This window comes from Dipteris shenzhenensis, chromosome 25, assembly GCF_047967505.1.
Source record: "Dipteris shenzhenensis isolate YYH24624 ecotype China chromosome 25, Dip_SZ_1.0, whole genome shotgun sequence".
NCBI lineage: Eukaryota > Viridiplantae > Streptophyta > Polypodiopsida > Gleicheniales > Dipteridaceae > Dipteris > Dipteris shenzhenensis.
Window position 1 is genome coordinate 6,678,263 of NC_141620.1, and position 19,711 is coordinate 6,697,973.

The window sequence follows — 19,711 nt, forward strand, 5'->3', positions numbered from 1 at the left end:
CATGTTTCGTACAATCTTCCGTACAGGTATACCTGCAGATTAGCTATCAACAGCTTGTACTTGCCTCATCTACAGACATTTGCAGTTTTGGGGCTTTTGCAGGACATTGGCAAATTTGGGATTTTTAGTTACTTTCCCTTCTCTTGGTTGCAATTTCTTGCAAGACATTGGAGGTTTGGGATTTGGATTGCAATTTCTTGTTAAGATTATAGGACATTGAGTCACATTTGCAGGACATTGGGTCACATTTGTAGGACATTGGGTCAAATTGCAAGACTTTGGGTCACATTTGCAAAATTTGGGGCTTTTCTGTATTTGCCCTCTTTTTGGCTTCTTTGCGCTCATTAAATTTGGGGCTTTCGCCAATTTACTGTTTTTTGTAGTGGTCATTGCCTGACACAGTCAGATTTGGGTCAAATTTGCATTTGCCCTTTGATTTGGGCTGGAAATTTGCAGAACATTTACTTGCAGACATTTGCTGTCATTTTTGGACAGCTAGCTCTTTGCAGTGATAGCCTTGAGGCTTTCGTGTTTTCAGGTCTTTTCTTTTCAGGGTATCCCATTTGTAATGGCTGGCAACAATCATGATCTATTTGGCATTCTTTGTGAAGATGATAAGTTGGATGGCACCAACTATCTGATGTGGTCTTATCTCATGAAACATATTCTTGTTGCAAGGCATTTTTGGAATATTGTTTCTGGGGTTGATCTGAGGCCAGCCAATGCCACAGTGGCTACTCCTACTGCTGGTCCCTCTGTAGAGGGTACTCCTCCTGATGCTTTATCCTCTAGCACCCCTGTTGCTGCTCCTCCAACTCAAGAACAAACAAGATGGGATGCAAGAGATGCAAATGCACATTCCTGTATTGCTTTATCATGCTGCTTTATCATGCAAGAGAATCATTATTCCACACATCTGGTCCTGCAGGACAGCAAAGGATGCTTGGGACAAATTGGCTTCTCTTTATCAGATTCGCAATGAGGCACGTGTTGCATATTTAAGAAGGCAATTGCAGGAAGTCAGTATGAATGAAGGTGACTCTATGGATGCATACCTGACAAAGGTCAAGGACCTCATGGAAAAACTTGCCAATATTGATGAGATGGTGCCAAATTCTCAGCTTGTCAGTACCACACTGCCAGATACATAGCAAGGGTTTACTACAACCCTTCGATTAGTGGCCATGGGTAATCCAAACCACTACTCTTTCAATCAGCTACTCACTTTGCTTTTGCAGGAAGAGCAAAGTCATGCTAATAGGCAAGCTACTATTCCTGATCATGCATTTGCTTCACAGCAGACAGGAAAAGGCAAGGCTTCCAAGCCTATGAGCAAGCCTAAATATGCACCTAATAGTGGCAATTCCTCCAATGCATCTAAACATACAACAAATAAGTCAAAGAAAAAAAGATGCAACTATTGTCGCAAGCCAGGGCATGAAATTTCAGAATGCAGGAAGCGCATTGCTTCGGAGAAAAAGAAAGCAGGATTGACAGTAAATGCCTCACATGCAATTGAATCCCACGAGCCAACAGATGCCTCACATGCACATGCTCTCCAGGATGATTGGGCATGGGCTGTCCATTGCTCCTTTGATCCCTCCAAAGTTGATGCATTCTTTACTGCTAATGATGCTCAGTCTTGGTATTTTGATAGTGGTGCTTCCAAGCACGTCACATCTTGCAAACAGTTGTTTCATTCCTTAGCTAATGCACCTGGAGGGGGGACTGTCACATGTGCTAATAATGCTTCCTATGCTGTAAAAGGAATTGGAGATGTGCAGCTCACATCCATTTCAAGCCATCTCGTCACTTTGACAAAATGTCATTTTTGTGCCTGGAATTGAAGCTAACTTGATTTCAATTTCAGCAATTGCCACTTCAGGTTTGAGAGTGATTTTTGATGGATACAGATGCCTAGTATATGATCTTCGTGATGACAATGCCATAGGTCTCACTGGCACTTTGCAAAAGGGGGGCTTTATCTCCTTGATCATCACTCAGCTACACTTTCTATTGAAGCATTTGCTATTTCAGATTCACAGCTTGCTGAAACTCATCTTTGGCATGAGAGAATGGGTCATCTCAATTATAGAGCTCTTGCCAAGTTACATTCACAGGGCATGGCAAATGATGTACCTCAAACTCACACAGTTCCAAACATGTGTGTGAGGGTTGTCTTTTGGGTAAGATGCATCGTTTTTCTTGTCAAAAGAATTGTCCAAAATTCTCACAAAGGAAATTGCAGCTAGTGCAGAGTGATGTCTGTGGCCCAATGAGGACAAATTCCATTGGAGGGTACAAATATTTCATGACTCTTTTTGATGATTTTACAAGATATTGCTGGGTATATGCTTCAAAAGCCAAATTTGAAGTGTTCTCATGCTTTCAGAGGTGGTTGAATATGGTTGAGAATGAATCAGGATGCAAGCTTGTCACCCTCAACACGGATAGGGGGGGAGAGTATATGTCAAAGGAGTTTGATGCATTTTTGGCTTCACGAGGCATTGTTCACTCATGCACTACTCCTTACACTCCTCAGCATAATAAGAAAGAACAGGTCCACTATGGAGATGGCCAAAAGCATGCTTAAGGCCAAGTCCTTGCCCAATAAATTTTGGCTTGATGCAGTGATGTGTGCCAACTATGTGCTGAATTTGTAGGAAGAAGTTTATGTGACACAACCTCCTGGCTTTGAGGTTGTTGGTTCTAAAAACAAGGTATGCCGGCTTAGAAAAGCCCTTTATGGTTTGAAGCAGGCACCTAGGGCATGGTATGCCAAAATTCATGCACACTTACTATCACTTGGTTTTCAGAATAGCCCCACAGAGCCCACTCTTTATGCCCGTGGGAGTGGATCTGATTTTTTAGTGCTGATTTTATATGTGGATGACATGCTGATCACGGGCCCTGATACTCAGCATATTGCAGCTTTCAAGGCTGATTTGTAGCAAGCTTTTGAAATGTCAGACATGGGATAGCTGCACTATTATTTGGGCATTCAGTTTGCTCATGTTGAGGGGGGTATCATGATGTCACAGTCCAAGTATATTGGACAGCTCCTTGATCGTTTTCAGTTTGAAGATTGCAAGCCAATCTCTACTCCAGTGGACCCTGGCTTCAAATTTTCAGCTTATGATGGGAGCCTACCATGTGATATCACTCTTTACCAGCAAGGTACATGAAGATAGACCCTAGGACTTAGTGTCCATGTGTCACATAGGACTAAATGTCCTATGTGGCATAAAAGGCACTAAAACACTAAAGTGCCTATAACTATGCCTACAAGGCACATACTAGGGGCCATAGGGCATCACTACAACCGGGAGAAGATGGCCTACAAACCCCCCTCCATGGTATGGGCTGAAGTATTCTGGAAACATCTCAGCATACTTGGTATTTTCTGGTCATGGTGGCACATGTTCATCCAAAAGGATATAGCCACCTATGAATGTACAAGGTATGCTAGATCATGTAACAAAGGGAACCAAGTGTAAAGCTTGTCGAAAGACTTCGAACTTGGGATGAGGAAGTGCCTTTGTAAACATATCTGCTATGTTGTCCTCTGGGGGAAGGTAGGACAGCTCTATGTCTCCTTCTGACAACCACTCTTAAGCATAATGATAGTGAACTTCAATGTGCTTGGTACGTGCATGAAACACTGGATTACGCGCAATGGCCAAAGCCTTCCGTAACCTCCCGTACCTTTCGTAACCTCCCGTACCTTCCGTACCTTTCGTAACCTCCCGTACCTTCTGTAACCTCCTGTATCTCCCGTAACTTCCGTACGTAACCTTTCGTAACTCTCCCATCGTACCTTTCGTACCTTCTCGTACAACCTCACTTGTACCGTCCCTTCCGTACAGCCTCCCCGTATCTTCCGTACCTCTACCGTACAACCCCTCTCCTGTACAGCCTCTGTACCTTTTGTACCGTACCTTTGGTACAGACTCTCCCTTACCTTCCGTATAGCCGTACCTCCCCGTACAACCTCTTCCGTACAACTGTACCTCTCGTACATCCTCTCCCATACCTCCCGTACAGCCATATAGCAGTACCTCTACCCATCAACACCTTTCCATCCTCCATATCTCCCGTCCGTACCTAGTCTAGTCTAGTCTAATCCTAGTCTAGTTCTAGTCCTCCCTAACCCCGAGTTGGGCTAAACCCCCAACCCAACCCGGGGGTTAGGTTAAGCCAGGGGGTTCATCATACATCCAACTATGGATTGGCCTACCCTCTCCTCCAAGTCCCCCTCAACCCCCTCAACTCCTTCAACATCCATCAGGACTCGGTACTCTACAGTTGCAGCTATGACACCCTCTCCATACGCACGGAATTACCAACAAGAAGGCTCAAAACCATAGTTGCATATGAAACGCGTTTCATACTTGTATGAAACCCGCTTCATACAGCCCCAATTTTTGGGTAGGGTTCAAAAGGGGGCAAAAAAGCGATTTGACGCATTTCGTCGTACGCCCGTACGCTCCGTCCGTGCAGCCTGTACGCTCCGTCTGTGCAGCCCGTACGCTCCCTCTTGCTCATTCTCGAGGTTTGTGCCCCCAATCATCCCCAATGTGCATTCAATCGTCCTTTGTACAGTCTACCCTTCTTCTTGAATTTGGCGCTGCATCCTTTCATGCAGGCTGAAATCTGCTCTTTCTGATGTTTCTGAAATCCAACGCTCCTCTCTTGATTCATCTGCTCATCTTGCATGCATGATGTAGGCTGCAAAGCTGCAATTACTTTTGCTATTCTACATCGCTTTTTGCAAGCAAGAAGATGCCTCGAAAAGGGTGTGCGTTGTGGAGCAATGTCACCTTCAATTTACTGATTTATGTGTGTCTCAAGTGCCAGTCCGCCATTAAGTGACCAATCGTGGGCGGTCCAACAGCTACTTGGATCCATGGGATCTCTTTTCTTGTGGATCTTAATGATGGGATTGGTAGTCCAGGAACTGGGAAGTCCTTGGCAAAAAGCCTCCTTGAAAATCTTGGCTAGGATTGGACAAGTGTCCTCCAACTATGGGTCAAGTTGTTCTTGAAGGCCTTGATGATCCTTATTTTGTTCGTTTTCAAATTTCTTATTGGCTTTCTTTGAGCTAGGTTGTGAAAAAAGTGTGGAGCCCATGGGGAGGGGGGGGGGATGTCCCCCAAGTCGGATATGGACATGGTGATCTCATTTTCAGGTTCCTGTTTTATTACTTTTTATTATGCTTTCGAGGTCTGGAGGAACTGTCATTTTGTGTGCTGTACTAAGCATTGCTATACTTGCCCAGTTTGTTCCTATTTGGGATGCCTTTGTTTGGTTTCAGAGTGCCATCGTTTTTCCTAAGCGCTTTGCATGTTTTTTTTGTAACATCTGTTTCAAGGAGTATCCCATGAGGAAGGAGTTTTGTGCAATGATGTGAATTGAATTGGTGAGGCTGTTGGGCCAGGTGTCTACTATGAAGGTGTAGCGAGACTGTGATCTAATGAGTGATTACAGTAGTAGAGATTTAGATAGAGAAATCAATAGTGGTAGTGTTCTGAATGGGTTGTGGGAGTGTTTGGTCAAAGGATAGATGGTCTCTAACTCATCAATGTAAGACGAAAGAGGGTTGGGGATTAAGGACACTCTTGTGGTACACGAAGGTGCTGAATCATCTCCTCAAAGATACTAGTGTGGTGCACTCTACCTATGACTCTCATATAAAGCTGTAACTGCCCACATGAAGTTATTTTCAATGCTGAGAATTTGGAGTTGTGAGATGAGATGCTGCTAGAGTTGGGCTTGTGCGAAAGTATGATTTTGAGTTAATTGCTTAATCTACTACGGTTCCATTTCATGTTTTTAACAGATGCCATTGGGATTTTAATTGAATCAGGGAATTCTTATCAGTGGTCCACCAGGAACTGGGAAAACCCTACTTGCACGAGCGATAGCGAGGGAAAGTGGGCTGCCATTTGTGTTTGCTTCAGGGGCAGAGTTTGTGGAATCGAGCACAGGAGATGGTGCCGAAAAAGTTTTCAATATTTTTTTTACTGCCAGAGCCAATGTAATTGATTTTTTGAATTTTGTGATCTGTGTTGGTCTATTATTTCACTCAAAAAGAAATTATGGATGTTCAATCTTGTTGTTAAAGATTTTTTCTAAAAGTCTTTGATATGTTACAGGCTCCATCTTTCATTTTTATCGATGAAATAGATGCACTGGCTGGAAAAGGGTTAAATGATGATCCAGAAAGAAGATCAACCTTTGATCAACTGATAGCAGAGTTAGATGGAGAGTATGCTACTACTACTACTGATTCAACTAAGCTCTGTATTGTGAAACATTGGGTGTGTTCAATATCATTGAAACATTGGGTGTGCTCAATATGGTTGAAACATGTTCTTAATGTTATGAGGTTGCGCATTACGAAAAAGATATATTAGGGATCTTCAATTATAGGAAGCCAATAGCTTGATGTTAATTGGAATAGTATTGAATATTGTTATTAGATTGTGCTTCTTCAAAGAAATCTTTATATATCGAGCTCTGAAAGTCATCAGATGATTGATTAAAATGTTAGAATTATTATTATATTCTAGGCAGTGGCCAATGTAATGTAATAAGCGGGTTAGGGGCACTTTTTCCTCATAGAGTTTTTTCTCTAATCTCTAACTACGGTCAGTGATTAGATAGGGTTTGTCACTTAGACAAAACCCTCATCTCTTTCATTGTACTCCACTTCATTTGAGTACTTTTTGGGAGTGACCTATGTTTAGCTCACTCTCATCTTGCTCGCTCTTGCTCTCTTTCATTTTTCTCACATTTGGTATCCGAGCAGCTCTCCTTCCCGGACCTGCTCCCTGCTCCCAGCTCCCGCATTTCAGCTCCAGCACTTCCGTCCGTACAGCCCGTACGATTGTACGGATTCCGTACCTGCATCAGTACTTTCAGCGCCATTAGCTTCTGTACAACGTCCGTACTCCCATCGCCGTACGACGTCCGTACAACGTACATATTGACAGTCCGTACTGCATGCACTGTACAACTCATGCGCCATACCGATCTATCGCATGTGTGGTGCCGTCGTCCGTACTCCGTACACCTGCATTCCGTTCGTACAGTGCGCCATTTGGTCTGTATAACCGTAAGATTGACACAGTCAGGTTCGCCGTACAGTCACCCATACCGTACATTGACCGTACAATGACAGTTCCGTACACTTCCGTTGTAGGGCCTTTTGTGCAGCTTTCATTTCTGCAGGCACTCTAGCAGTTGGTTTTTGGCATGCATTTTTACAGATTGCCATCGTTTGGCCTAGATCTTGCAGAGAATTTGGGGCATTCTGTATTTGTGGGTAGACATTGCAGTTGCTTTGCAGTGTTGGCTTTTGCAATAACACTACAATTTTGCAGTGAAATTTGGGGCTTTTGCAGGCAGAGTGCAAATTGTGCAACATTTGGGGCTTTTAGACCATTTGCCCTATTTTGTATGCAATTTCCCACAAGAAATTGGGGCTTTTGCATTTGGGTTGCAATTTTGAGAAAAATCAGACTTGGGATGTTGTGGATTTGCCACCAAGTAAGGATGCCATTGGTACCAAGTGGGTTTTCAAAGTGAAAAGAAAGCCAGATGGGTCCATTGACAGGTACAAGGCAAGGTTGGTTGCCAAAGGCTATGCACAAAAGAAGGGCATAGATTATGAGGAGACTTTTGCTCCTACATCCCGAATGACCACTATATGGTCAGTTATTGCCATGGCTGCAAATTTTGTTTGGAATGTCAATCAGTTGGACATAAAAACAGCTTTTCTTAATGGGGACTTACAGGAAGAGGTTTATGTCAAACAATCTCTTGGATTTGAACTTTCTGGCAATGCACTTCAGGTTTGCAAGCTAAACAAAGCTCTATATGGGCTGAAACAAGCCCCATGTGCATGGTATGCCAAGATTGATGCATTCCTGGCAAGTAAGGGGTTACATAATAGTCCCATGGAAAGCACCCTCTACATCAAGAAGGATGGGGGGGATATTTTGGTCATCATTCTTTATGTAGATGACATGCTGCTCAGAGGGTCAAATGAGGAAATAATTGCAGATTTTAAAGTTGAGTTGAAAGCTGAATTTGACATGATAGATTTGGGCATGTTAAATTTTTATTTGGGGATCCAGTTTATACAAGACAAGCGTGGCATCGTTATGTCTCAATCTAAGTAGGTGCAGAATCTCTTGGATAGGTTCAACATGCATGATTGTAAGCCTATAGCCACTCCATGGAGGTGGGGCTGAAGCTTACTATGTATGATGCAGGTAAATTAGTGGATGTCACACTTTACAGCCAGGTTGTTGGATGCCTCATCTACTTGTGCAATACACGGCCCGATATTCAATATGCAGTATCTCAAGTGAGCAGATAGATGCACAGCCCAAAGAGAACACATTGGCAGGCTGTAGAACACATCTTCCGTTATTTGCAAGGCACAAAGTCTTTTGGCTTGATGTTTCCCAGGGGGGGTGACTTGCAGATGCATGCTTACAATGATTCAGATTGGGCTGGAGAGTATGATAGCAGGCAGTCCACTAGTGGTAATTGTTTCTTTTTGGGAAAAGCTTGCATTTCTTGGCTGAGCAAGAAGCTCTGCAGTGGCTACTTCTTCATGTGAAGCTGAGTACATGGCAGCTTTCACAGCGACAGTTGAGTGTGTTTGGTTGCGACGTTTGTTCGCTGATCTTCGTTTCTTATTGGAGGGTCCTTCTCCAATTCTCACTGATAATTAGAGTGCTATAGTAGTGGCAAAGAATCCTGTATTTCATGCTCGCACGAAGCACATTGAGGTTCATTATCATTATGTCAGAGAGAAGTTGCATGCAGGGGGGATCAGTATGATCTATGTGTCAACATATGACAATGTTGCAGACATCTTCACCAAAGCACTTCCACGTGAGAAGTTTGAGGCATTTCGTAGGGCCCTAAACTTATCTCCTTTTGGTGATTGATCACTACCTTGTACACCACATTGGCACTGCAGGGGGGTGTTAGAATTATTATTATATTCTAGGTAGTGGCGGCTGGCCAATGTAATGTAATAAGTGGGTTAGGGGCACTTTTCCCTCTTTGAGGTTTTTTTGCCTAACCACAGTCTAATCTCTAACTACGATTAGTGATTAGATAGGGTTTTGCACTTATACAGAAGCCTCATCTCTTTCATTGTACTCCACTTCATTTCAGTACTTTTTGGGAGTGACCTACGTTCAGCTCACTCTCCATCTTGCTCACTCTTGCTCTCTTCCATTTTTCTCATATGCAATGGCAATAGTTGGTAAGAATGTAAGCAATATGAACTGCAGCACTGTTATGTCTATTTATGGTTGTTGATATAAGAAGCGTGGGGAATACTTTTTCCCTTATTAGCTTTGCAAGCTCGAGGTTGTTATTCTGACTTGTCACCAAGTAAGAACGAGATGCAATCATTGCATTGGTATTGTGACCAAGTCTTGTTACCAAGTCAACATAATTGCTCACTTTAGGTATTGGCACATTCAGATTGAGTGCAGAATAGGATTCGTAATTGTATCCTTGTGTATATCTCTTTGAATGTAAGAAACTTTTATCTTATTGAGAGTTGATGTCTGAAATCTGCAACTGTGGCCCCTTATCAGCCCTATGTCTCGCATGTGGGAGAGGTCTGATGGAGTCTGCCGAGAATTAGGTTGATGAAGAGGAGCATGAACACTCCAAACTGGCTCTAGCATGAGTTACTGAATATTTAAATGGGCTTGGCGAGGGTCTCCCTTAGTCCTAGTGTGTCTAGAGCATGTTTGAGATCTACATCTGCCGCCCTGTAGTCTGCTCTAAAGGTCCAACTCTCAGATGCCGTGAGAAGGCCTCTCTCCATGAAGTTGCAAGTAGGATACCTTGAATAGGACGTCTGCTCAGCTGTGCCAATAGATGTCCTCATGTGTGTCTGGCGTGAAGGAGGAGCTAGCTCTTTATTCGGTGCTCTACCGTGGCCGTTGAGTGTGGGCTTATCTCCTGTGAAGCCCGACGGCTAAAATCTGATAATAGATTAAGAGAACCAGTCTAAAGGGAACTGTTTTAGTATAGCACTTTGCAACAATACGATCCATTTTATTCATCGGGATACATGGGCATCGATCCCCATGGAGCAATGCTCCAATACAACCAAATTTCAAGTCATCCACAGCTTCCTGCACAGGTCAAAGCCTATATGTGTTTGGCAAGTCACAAGAACAAACATTCTTATCTTTGAGTTTCCTAACGTACCAGGGCTTCCAATGGTCAAAGTTCCTTTGTCCAATTGAAATATCAGAATTCTGATCCATAAAATTGAGATACAGTCCATCTGCCTGACCTTGTTGAGAGTTCACACTCAACATCATGTGATCATATGTGTATAGCACCATCATGTGATCATATGTGCATAGCACTAACCCAATAGAGTGCTATAAAAGTAAGGGTTAGATGCCCTAACCTGTATAGGTGGAGCATTAGGAGGTCCTCTCTGTGATGATGTGGTTCAACTCATTTTACGTGAGTAGAGTGGATGCGGCCTCAAGGCTATACTAAAATGATGGCAGTTTGTCCATATTGAGTCCCAGGCATGTGAACCATTTGCGTGTTTGGTTGTACTAGTTCCTTCGACTCCCTCTTTATCTCTAGTGCCCTGCCTCTTTATCTCTAGTGCCATAAATGAGGTCATGGCCAGCCACGTAGCTTGCTTCGACCAGATGTAGTGGTGCTAGATTTAAGATTTGTGACAAATCACCACTTGAAAGGATGCATCAAGTCGTAGAGGTAGCCCCACACTCTGCTAATAGGATATGATGTGGGATTGATGACTTGCTAATGGATCATTTGTGCAAGAAGTCGAAGCTATAGGTTCTCTACAGGGGACCAATTTGTCTCCGATAGATCTTCCCGCCAAAGGGCTGCATGCATCCTAGCTAGACGAAGCAGAGAGAGTGAAATAGGAGAGTCTAAGTCTTGGGATCCTGAAAGGGGAAGTTACACGACTGACACTTGAGTTTGGCAACTGCGGCATACCCTTTGCTCAAACAGGCCTACACAACTAGTCTATTGACCTTCTTTGTTAAACAACCCAGAAGTGCTATTGGAAGCACATACTGTTGCAAAGACAATGTTGCTAGGAGATTGTAGTGAGCATAATCGCCTTGCATATTTGGAGATCTAGATACATAGAGGCTATTGATGGCACCCAGGTCCACCCAGCTCATACAATGGTCACTGTATTTCTACATATATTGTACACAGCATGATGAGTACTTGGTGGAGGATGCAAGGATCTTCTGTTTCTGCTTCGGCTAGGAGAATGGTTTTTATTAGAGAGTGGATGGGTTGTGCTTTCTTTTCTGAGACCATTACAGGCATGATGTAACATTTCCCTCCACATTCTTGGTTCTTATCAAGGTTTACATCTGCTGAGACTTTTGAGTGGTATTTTGCCATGGGTTATTCATGTTTCTACATGATATATCTTTGCCTTGAATAGCAGCTTGCCATTCTTATTTTGGGTTTCTTGAAAGCTTGCAACCATGTTGACTAGGGCTTCTTAGGGATAAAGATGCACATGTTGGGTTTCCTGATGCAATAGATTTGGGTAATTGTTGCACTCTGTGCAAGTAGTTTAAAGAAGGTGTCTAATGCTCGTGAAGGCCTTACGCCTCTCAAGGTTAGTCCACCACGGCTACCCCTTGGCCCAATTTCTATCCCTCTTTGTCAAGGAGGCCTTGGGTTATTGCACTCTCGTGCAGGTTTACCATGGTTAACCTTGCTTAGACCATCTTGTGATTGGTCCATCTTCTCTTTATCATGGAGGCTTTGGGCTATCCCTTGCAGGTTCTTTTCTTGGCTGTTTCATTCTTACACAATATAAATTTATTTCAAAAAGGTGTTTGGCCGGGGGGGGGGGGGGGGGGGGGGATAGTGGTATCTCCAACTTATTCTACTAATGTGGAATATAACTCCGTAACTAGGTGCAAATTTTTGTAGTGGGCATCTATCTCTAGGAAATTTGTTAGAGAAGCTGCATATTTTGCAAATTTTTTGTATGAATAGCCTTTAAAGGGAGACAAAGCCCAAAAAGCGTTTCAAGTGAGGGGGATTACGTTGTGGCCATTACTATATACGTTTCATACTATATACGTTTCACCTTGAAGGGGTCCACTTTGATGCCATTACGGTCACAATGTGCACAAGGTATATAATGTTTTCGGCCATATGAGTGCATTTCTTGGCTTTAGCATAAACACTAATGCAGTCTCAATATGTCAAGCTTATGCTTGAAATGATGTATAGCTGTTTCTCTCGCTGTAAATGAGGGGATCATTAAAGAAAACAAGCATAAATGGGATATAAAGTGGTTGAAATATTTTGTTCAGCGATGACACAAATGTGGTCGCCACATTAGCCAATCCAAAGGGCATCACCTTGATGTCATGAGCATCCACAAGCGTGTGGCCAAGTCAACTGCCACACAGGCATCCGTACAGCCATGCAGGGAGCCTTGCCCAGTCAGCAATCAGCACACAGTAATAGACAGTCAACGCCACAGCTTTTTGGACAAAAGTCAGCGTGTTGACTTTTTGGTCAACGTTGATGTTTGAACAGCCTGGTCAACGGTCATTGTTGACCAGCTTACCAAGGCCAATGGTCGGTGTTGACCAGATCGGCCAGGCTGACCTAACATAAAAGGGCATCCTTTCACCCTCATTCTTCATCCCATAGTTGGGCACTTCAGCCTCAGAATAGTAGCAGTAAGGCCTCCTCGTAGTAGACTAGCAGGGTAGCCTCAGCCCATACAGAGCTGAATTCCCTTACTGGGAATGGAATGCACAACTTCCAAAGAACACAGCCAAGCACGGGCTGTCTTCAGGGATCTAGTGTGGATTCACCTCCTCTAGGTAGTCTAGTCTTTTAGTTTGCAGTGAGGGTTTCAGCCCCTTAATACAATTGTATTCAGCCCGTTGGGCATTCATTATTCAGTTGTATCTATTTCCTCTTCGGAGGTCCGCTACATTCTCTCCCTCTGATTCTCTCACTCACATCCATAGCATCACTGTGTGTATTGAGTGCATCATCTTGTAGTTGCGGTTAGTATCGAGCAGGAGAGAGACGAGGATAGTCTATCTCTCGCTACACTTGAACTTATACAAGTGTCTTTTGGTGCAAAAGGTTGTCTTATGCTATCATCCTTCTTGACCTTGAAGTGCTGAATACGCTTATTAGATGATAAGCATTGAGCACAAGATGGATCAGCTCCAAAAAGCTCCTCCACTGATTCACTGCAATCCCTCCATGAAAAGAGAGCTGGAAGAAGAGAGTGACTTTTCTATTCCTGAGGAAATTCCAGAGCCTCCTCCAAAAAAATCTTTGAATGTCCACGGTGATCTGAAAGCTCTCCCTATGAGAAGCTCTAGAGGATCTCCAAGCTGTTACAATAATCTGAAATTGTCTGGCATTACTTCTATCAAATCATAAAAGGGAAGACCCTTTGCGTGGTCGTCGCCTTCAATCCACTCCCATTCACTTGGATCCCATTAAAGAAACTTTATGCGGACACCCCTGAAAAGTGAAAGTGTCCAATTATGAAGAGTCTGTTGCGATTTTTGTAATGTCTTGATGGGTCGTTTATTAGCTTCTTTTGCCCATGAATTGACAACTTTGCAATCAATACAATGGAGGCATCATGGCTATAATATCAGGTATCAATTGATTTTTGTCATGCTTACGGAGATCTTGCTTTATACATTCTCATACTGCTGCCTTACGGGGGGACATGTTGGACCTTATGTGTGTCAGCTCTATGAGGATTAGTGGTTAGGAGCTCACCCACGGTGATTTTATATACATTCATAGTAAATTAAGGATGAGATAATTACTCAGCGCATCAGGATTAGGGATATTGGGTTATGCTTTCCTATACAAGGGCATGCAGCAAATCAGTTTTCTTGTCTCAGTCTTTTGTGGTCTTGTGCATCTATGTGAGAGCGCCCCTTTATGGGAACTTTTGAATTCACATTTGAGGATTGATTAACTTTTGAAATTCTTAACCATCCTTTTCCTGTTGCAGGCCCGAGGACACAGATGTGGACAGATTTTCGCTTCGGCAGTCGGTTGTCCTCATATGTGCAACAAATAGGCCTGATGAATTGGATGATAGACTTGTTCGCCCTGGGCGTATCGATCGTGAAATCCATATAGGTCTTCCTGGGGAGGATGAGCGGTTAGGTATATTCGCCGTCCATAGTGCAGGTAGACGGCTTGCAGAGGATATAGATTTTAGTAAGGTGAGTCTTTTTAACTGAGGAGGATTATAATTTTAAACCATGGGCCTGTTGTTCTTACTGCTTCCTATTGATTGTATCATCACTAATGTTTTGGCATGACACCTTGTTGGGAATGTTGTTACTCAGCTTGTGTTCAGGACAGTGGGATATTCTGGAGCTGACATCAGAAATTTGATCAATGAAGCAGGCATCATGGCCGTATGTATTTTTTCTTTTAGCTTTCCAATTATTGCTGTTGAGTCAATATCTTTAGTTTTTGGGGTGAACTGAATGTGTACTAAAGTGTCCGTACCTTTTTGTATATTTGTGTACTATAATATTAGGTACGAAAAGGAAGGCTGGAGATCTGTCAACAGGATTTTGTTGATGTACTTGATAAACAATTATTTGAAGGCTTGGGTATGTCTCTCACAGAAGAGGAGCAAGCCAGTGCAGAAGATAAGGTGTGCAGCTCATTTCTGTGTGCATTTTCAACCTGTTTTTTTTATGTCAGGGACTTTAACTTTGTCATGAGAATGTTTATTTTGATGTATGAGTTGTTTAGTTTTTATATTGTACCTTTAAGTTTTTACATTGTACCTTTTAGTCAGAGTTTTCATTGCCATAGATAAAGGACGATATATATGCAGTTGGTGCATAGTTGGACGTGGAGTTTTGAATATATTTGGCAAAAGAGTAAATAAGCAATCAGTGCATAGATGGACCTGGAGTTTTGATTTAGACTGGTCGAGTTGTTAAACATCATCTCTTCAGGGGAGCTGAAGTTTCACCAGTTTTTTCAAAAGGGTCTGCTGAAATGTTTTACCATCCATTTATCAGTTTAAGAATTATAGTGTACGCTTAGAAGTTTCAAAGTTGTGCAGCGTGGCTTGAAACTTTGTGAGTTGTCAGGTGAGACTTTTTGCTTAGCTTAAACATTGAAGCCACAGTCTAAAGGCTAAAATCTAATGTCTTAGATGTTTCTATTTCCATTTGAACTTCTCCAACTTGTAGCAAGCTGTTACAGTTCAGAGCTGAATGCGTACCTCTTCATCCCTCCTTGATAGTTTGTTTTTCCACTTGAAACTTTGGTGACTTCGCATTTGGTCCTGTTTTCTTTTTGCATGCTTTGGCTGCCTTGTCAGGAATGTTTCATCAGGGTCCATTAGACTCTTTCAAAACATGTCACTCAGCTGGTGTGCAAGTAATATCTGCTGAAGGTGTGGTACAATGATCAAGTCTATATGGTTTATTTTGAGCTGCGTGATTGTAGGTTAGGTTGCACGAAAAGTTTAGGGTCTTTGCTATCGATAGTTTTAATTGGTTGTAGATACAGAGAGGGCCAAGGCAAGGTTCTCAAATATTGAGGTAGATTGAGGCTGAACCGTTATTCTTACTCCAAACAGCCTCTTTTTCTGTACTGGATATATTCTAGTCTTACAAAGGTATATCTTTCCTGTACTGGAAGATTCAGCTCATCTCTTTGGTTGTATGTCGTAGGTTTGTAGGTTTCCAATACGACAACCTCTTTAGTGTCAGTTGTATGATACCCCCAAACAAAGCACAGCACCATCCCTAAGGATCGACGACACGGGCTTTTTGGGAGGTTGCATGACTCCTAATTGCTTGTTGGCTGATAATGGGTACTTAGAAACCGATTCTTGGGAATGCATTATAGCCAAATGTTATATGTGTATACATGTATGCATGTATGTATGCATGCATGCATGTGTGATGCATGCACGGGATCTGGATTATCCTGCATTTTTTGTCCTATAATGAGATTTTTTGATGTTGTAATTACTTGTCCCCTCTTTTTTGGGGGTCAGTTTTACAGTTTTCTGTAATATAATAATACAAATGCATTTCACAAAAAAAAAGAAAGGCATGTGTGTGTGTGGCCCAGTGGGTTCAGGCATTGTTGGGAGGCTGCTTTGTTGAAGGAGTATACTTTGCTTCCAGAGGTTTTTATGAAGTGCATTTTTTGGATGCCTCATATCGTCAGCAGATATTGGAGATGTCGCCTCTATTCTATGGCAGACAAATGGTGCATGTCATGCCATGGTCGCCAAACAAGGATTACCACAGCCTCATTCGACATCATTGCCCCGTATGGGTTGAGGTAGTGGATTTTCCGGACTATATCAGGGCCAAGTTACCAAGTTTGGCAGCTACTTTGGGGCAAGTTGTATGCCCACCCCGTCCTTCGGGTAATCGCAATCGCTTTTGCGTTCCTTGGGATACAGATCACCCAACCCCTCCTTCTATTGCGGTAGAAGTGGAGGATGTTCCCCTCGGTGAAAAATATTTTGATTTGAAATGGGGAGTCTTTGCAGGTGCTTGTTTCACATGCCATAAGTTTGGCCACTTAGCCTCACAGTGTCCTGCAGTCCTGCATCAGCTCCCACCTACAGCTATTGCTCCAGAAAATACTACCCCCCCAACTTATGGCCCGGGGCCTTAGGCTATGCCTACCAAACTGGGTAATGTGCCATTTAAATCTGTCGCTTCCAAAGAAAATGTGGTTCAGGTTTCAGCCAAGCAAAAGGATAAGGGCAAGGGCAAAATTTCAGAATCTCATGCCTCCCCCCAGGGTGCCTGGCAGCAACCCAGAAAGGTATTCGCTCTCAAACCACGTCCGTTACAATCTCGCCATTGGGATGCTTCAACTTCTACCCCTGGTCAGACCTCTACCCCTGCTGACAGCCTCACTTCCCAACTGTGGGTTGATGTGTTAAAAAAGGGCATCCCGTATGCGACAATGATGAGGATCGTAGAGCTAATGATCCAGGAGGCCAGGTGGATGTTGATGTCATGGCTGAGGCCTGACAGCTTATACTTTACTCTGCTTTTGGTTTGACTGTACATATCTTCTATGTCTACTTCAATTACTTGCATCACATACAACGTTCAGGGTCTTTGCAATGTCAATAAGTGGAGACTTTTCTGGCATTATGTACATAGAATGCATCCCGATGTGATCTCTTGATAGGAACACAACCAACACTTCTTGGCTGGTCAGCAAGGCTACTATGCTGGTTATGATATTTTTTATGCTGGTACAATGCACTTTTCGGGGGTTTGCATGCTGGTAAAACATGATATGCAGCCCACGGTTGCTTACAATGACCCTCAGGGTCGATGGATGGTGATCAGGTGCACCTGGCAGGCTGATCTCTACGAAATAGCATCTGTTTATGCCTCACAAACTTCTGCGACTAGAGCTCAAATGTGGGTCTCCCTCAAACAATATCCATGGCTGTCCAATGCTTTTTTGTGTGGAGACTTTAACAACTCACCTGCCACTCAAGACAATACCACTCATCGTTCTCACATGATCCCCACTGAGCTTCGACATTGGGAAGATATGCTCTCATCCCTGCATGCAGAAGATCTATGGCTCTCAACAAGGGACAGAGATATGGGTTATACATATCATCACAATGCCTTTACTCATTACTGGGCTCGACTTGACAGATGGTATTTGCTGCATGCTCAGCAGTATGCTGATTTTACATGTACACTATGGGTTGATCATTCCCTCTTGCTATTTGATCATTTTCCAGTATGCTTGACATTATCTATAGCACGTCTGACAGATGATATGCCTTTTTTTGGTCGTCGACTGCTCCATGTTAACAGTGCTTATTTGCTTCATCAGCAATTTCAGAACATGGTGAGAGTGGCTGTCCGTCCCCTCCTCTCACATGCTCAGGAGGATATGGATTTTGCTTGGGTCAGTCTTGCTCATCGCTTGCAGGCTGTTATTCAAGATTATGGACGGAGCTACATGGGTAACCTCAGGCTCAAGCTGAAATGGGCTCAATCTCACAAGCAGCAAATGGATGCAATCAGTTCTCATAGACAGCTTACCTCTTGTGAACAGGATTCTTGTGCTTATGCGGTTCATATCATTCACCAAAATGATCTTCGCAAATTAAAGAAGTGGCAAATCCGAGCTCGCATGAAACCCCTTTTGGTTAAGGGCTGCTCCTCCAAGGCCTTTTTTAAAAGTCTCCATGCGGATAGGCGAAAGGAGGATATTTGCAGGATCAAGAAAGATGATGGCACCTGGACCACTTCCAAATCAGAATTGGAATTGCAATGTTCTAGTCATTTCCAGCATCTCCTTTCTCTTCAGCCTGATCATTTGATACAAGTGAATGCAGCTAGGTCTCAATTTCTTATGCATGTCCAGCCCATATTGTCTCGGGAACAGGCTCATGCATTGGAGCAGCCTTTTATGCTTAGTGAACTGGATGATGCTTTGAGTCATCTACGTAAAAGCAGCTCTCCTGGTTGGGATGGATTGACTGTCGAATTTTTCCGTGCATTTTGGGGTGATCTCAAGAACACTTTTCTTCTAATGATCAATCATGCTTGGGCAGAACAATCTCTTCCTCCATCCTGGAAACATGGCCTAGTCAAATTGATTCCCAAAAAAAGGTTGTGTGAGACGATGGCTGATTGGCGGCCTATATCTCTCATGCCTGTTATTTACAAACTCATCGCTAAAATGATTGTCCTCAGGGTTTGCTTCCTTTTGCAAGCAGGACTTCATCCTAGGCAGTATGGGTTTGTCCCCAGAAGGCAGATCACTGACAATATCTCCAATGCTTTGCTTGCGATTGAGTATGCCAAATATTCTAAACAAGATGTTCTCATTCTGCAAGTAGACATTGCGAAAGCATTTGATACTGTCCATTAGGAATTTATTTCTCAGACTATGCATAAATTGGGATTTGGCCCTCGGCTCGGGCCCTCGGCTCGTCCATATTATCTACTGGCTCTATTCTCATGCCACGGCGCAGTGCCTGCTTGGTGGTGGATTGTCAAGAACCTGGACTATGACCCGCTCAGTGAGACAGGGTTGCCCTCTTAGTTCCTTACTGTATGCCATTGCTACCCATCCGTTACTGTTGCATATGGACTATCTTGCAGACACAGGACAGCTTCATGGCTTGCAAATTCCAGGGGCACAGTCATTTCTTACACAGGCATATGCTGATGATTCATACTTTATGCCCAGGAATTCTCAAAGTGACCTTTCTCATTTGATGCATGCACTGAATGACTTTGGTATAGCTGCTGGACTGCATATCAATTTTCAGAAATCAAAACTTCTAGCTTTGAAAGAAGCTGATTGGCATGCACTTCTCTGGCCAAGCCACATTATCTCTTCCCATACTATTGTGAGGCATCTAGGCTACCCCATTGGCTGGAATATTACCCCGCAACACCAGCTCAAATGGGTGCTTCAAAAGATCAACAAGAAGTTGGAATACTGGCATTTGTCCACTTGGCCTCTACATGTTCGACTTCGGATAGTACAGTCCATCATTATGGCATATGTGCAATTCTATTTGCCTCTTCTTCCCTGGTCTTTTAAGCAGTTGGCTTCCTATATGTCACAGGCTATGGAGATATTTTGGAAA

The 19,711-nt window shown here is 43.2% G+C and overlaps 1 protein-coding gene across 4 annotated transcripts in view; it reads left to right on the forward strand.

Moving 5' to 3' along the window:
* Positions 1-19,711, forward strand: part of FTSH12 (FTSH protease 12) — a 127,914-nt gene that overhangs the window by 64,805 nt on the left and 43,398 nt on the right. For all 4 annotated transcript variants that reach the window (XR_015543424.1, XR_015543425.1, XM_087396384.1 and 1 more), the window contains exons 8-12: positions 5,867-6,037; positions 6,156-6,268; positions 14,081-14,297; positions 14,424-14,495; positions 14,621-14,740. Coding sequence is in view for 2 of the 4 variants with exons in the window: in XM_087396384.1 (XP_087252510.1) it covers positions 5,867-6,037; positions 6,156-6,268; positions 14,081-14,297; positions 14,424-14,495; positions 14,621-14,740 (693 nt within the window). In the remaining 2 variants the exon portion in view is untranslated. The remainder of the gene's footprint in view (positions 1-5,866; positions 6,038-6,155; positions 6,269-14,080; positions 14,298-14,423; positions 14,496-14,620; positions 14,741-19,711) is intronic.